General features: G+C 58.0%; 1 protein-coding gene across 1 annotated transcript in view; it reads right to left on the minus strand.

Annotated features, from left to right (window-relative positions):
- The window catches only part of LOC126579688 (lachesin), a 42,718-nt gene extending 41,810 nt beyond the window's left edge, over positions 1-908 (minus strand). The window contains exon 1 of the mRNA XM_050243228.1: positions 816-908. Coding sequence (XP_050099185.1) covers positions 816-879 — 64 coding nt within the window. The 5' untranslated portion in view covers positions 880-908. The remainder of the gene's footprint in view (positions 1-815) is intronic.
- Between the last annotated feature and the right edge of the window lie 1,604 nt (positions 909-2,512).

Raw genomic sequence — 2,512 nt, forward strand, 5'->3', positions numbered from 1 at the left:
TCTGCGGGGGGGGGGAGGGGGGGGCATTCGAGGTTCGATTGCTCCAGTTCGGTGCCCCAAAACGTAAACAATTTGCGCACTCTCTCTCTCTCTCTCTCTCTCTCTCTCTCTCTCTCTCTCTCTCGTTCTAGGGCATCCCTTTTCCGGGGTGCAATTAATTCCAATCCCTCCACCCTCCCTTTCGCACGCTCATTCCCCCCCTCCCCTCGTGCCCGTGAGGGCAACAGTAAACCATTTAATGCTAATCAATTTTACAACCGGTCGAGGTCCGCTCCGGGGCGATGGGCAGCCCATTAGGTGGGTCGTTTTTGCGGGGACGGGGGGGTTGGGGGTGAACTATGTCTTACCATGTCGGTCGCCTCGGTGGGCCTAAGCCAAGGGCGCGAATGAAGGAAGGAAGAATGGAAACCGTGGGGAGAGGGGGGTGAGGTGTGGGTAGCAATCGATTGCCGGAAATCCGGGGAGTCGCGCGGTAAGGGGATGATTTTTCATCCAGCCTCTAATTGGCCCTAGCTGTGCGGTGGATTTGTGGATATCATTTGGCACCAAGACCACCCCCCCCCCCCTGTCCCTCCTTTCTCTCACCCTCTGTCGGGGGTCGCTGTGAGAAGCATCCATAAATTTGCACCCCCTCCCCCCTGCACCTCACGAATGGCAGCTCTTCTGGCAGCAGCGGGAAATTATTGGGGCCCAGAATTATGTCCCGGGCGGTGAACGGGTGAGTTTTTGTGCGTTGGTGTGCGTTGGTGTGCGTTGGTGTGCGTGTTACCAGCGATGAATGGGGATGAATTTACATCTTCTTGCTCGTAACTTACCTTGTATCAGCAGAAGGGCTGCCAGTGCCAGTAGCACTGCGAACCGGTACCACACCATCTCCATCTCCTCCTTCCCTCCAACCACCCCACCTCCCCCCGCGCCGGGGCTAATTGATGTGTCGAATCGGAATCGGAGGAATCGACGGACAGCGAGCTCTCTCACACACAGCCCAAAAACACACGCGAACCGTGCACTAGGGGCGTTGTAGATCGATCGACTAGGCTACTGTACTGATCGGACCGCATCCGACCGCTAGATGCTGTGAGATGCACCCTCACGCAGGAACCACCATCTGCCCGGACTGGGTCGCCACTAGCGGACTCTCGGCCCGGCTGTCTGTCTGTCCGTTTGTCCGTTTGTCCGGTTGGAGCACAAGAAGCACTTGCCAGGCACAGGCTGTCCGATCCGAGTTGCAGTGATTGATGATGCTGATACTCCTCACCTGGCTGCCCACCCCCTCGGCGGGGAGGGAGGGTGGTTGCGGAACTAACTTCCGGCCGGGCCGGGCCGGGCCGGGCCGGGCCGCGACGACAACGTTTGTTTTTATGGCAGCGCCTCGGTGCCTCGGTGCCTGTTAATTGCAGGTCTCGCCTGTGGGCCTCGTCGGGATGGTTGTTGGCCGCGCTGCACGTGCGTGCGCCCTCACGTTCGCCCGTTCCACCCCCCCACTCGGTTTGTGGGTTTTTTTTCTCCTCTTCTTCTTCCGAGTCGAGTCTGTGTCTTTCGAGTGCCCTCTCCGCTTTCTATGTGGTGTCTGTGTGCTGTGTGTGTGCTGTGTGTGTGTGTTTGTGGAAGGGGTGGTGGAGGAACCGCAGGCAACCGGAATGGCCAAACGGAATGGCGCTATCAGCAGCAGCACGCGGCGGCGCGACTCGAGACTCGAGTAATCAAAATTTATGTCTAATCTGCAACGAAATGAAGACGAAGAAGACGGTTTTTGGTGAGCCCAGAGGGGGTACGGGGGTAGGAAACATCTTTAGAGAATTGAATACGCGCCAGCGCTCCGCCCGTCGGCGGCGGGCGCTTCGTGCGATGCGATGAGAGCGATGGCGTTGCACACAAACCTTAGGAGAAAATAGGGCGATGGGGGGGGGGGGGGGGGGGGGGAGGGCTGGTGGGTCTGCTTGGACGTGAGCCGCCGTAACCGTTGCCGGCGGTTTTGATGATTTGTTGTTCGGCGTTTTGATGATTTCTGCCCCGCAGACCCAATCCCCTTGTTTACCCGTTTTTTTTCCCCCGTACCATTTTATGTCGGCAATAAAAGAAGCAAAAGAAGGACAAACTCGACCACACTCAGGAACAGTGGGGGAGTGGTGCCGGCAGAAGGGAGTAAAAGATGCGTTCGCCATCGGAAAAAACCGGGGAGAGCGCGGCGAGCGCGATTGATTTATGTTCGATCACTTGTTTCCCGGTTGATTAGATTTGATTTGATTTGCCACCACGGTCACTGGGGTGGCCACTAAGGGGGGGGAGGGGGGCATCACATGTTCGCTGCCACTGCCGCTGCGATCGATTGCGATGACGATGTGCGGCACGATTGGATGGAGGGGGGGGAGGGGGTTTCCTTTTCACGCAAGCAAATCATTCGCAAGGAACAAGCCCCCGAACCGGACCGGAGTGGCGGGTAGGAGACGCGGCAACGCCACTGAGCTGGTAACGATCTGCCACAATCGCAATCGCGGAAATCGACCACCAC

This window comes from Anopheles aquasalis, chromosome Y (genome assembly GCF_943734665.1).
Source record: "Anopheles aquasalis chromosome Y, idAnoAquaMG_Q_19, whole genome shotgun sequence".
Taxonomy (NCBI): Eukaryota; Metazoa; Arthropoda; class Insecta; order Diptera; family Culicidae; genus Anopheles; species Anopheles aquasalis.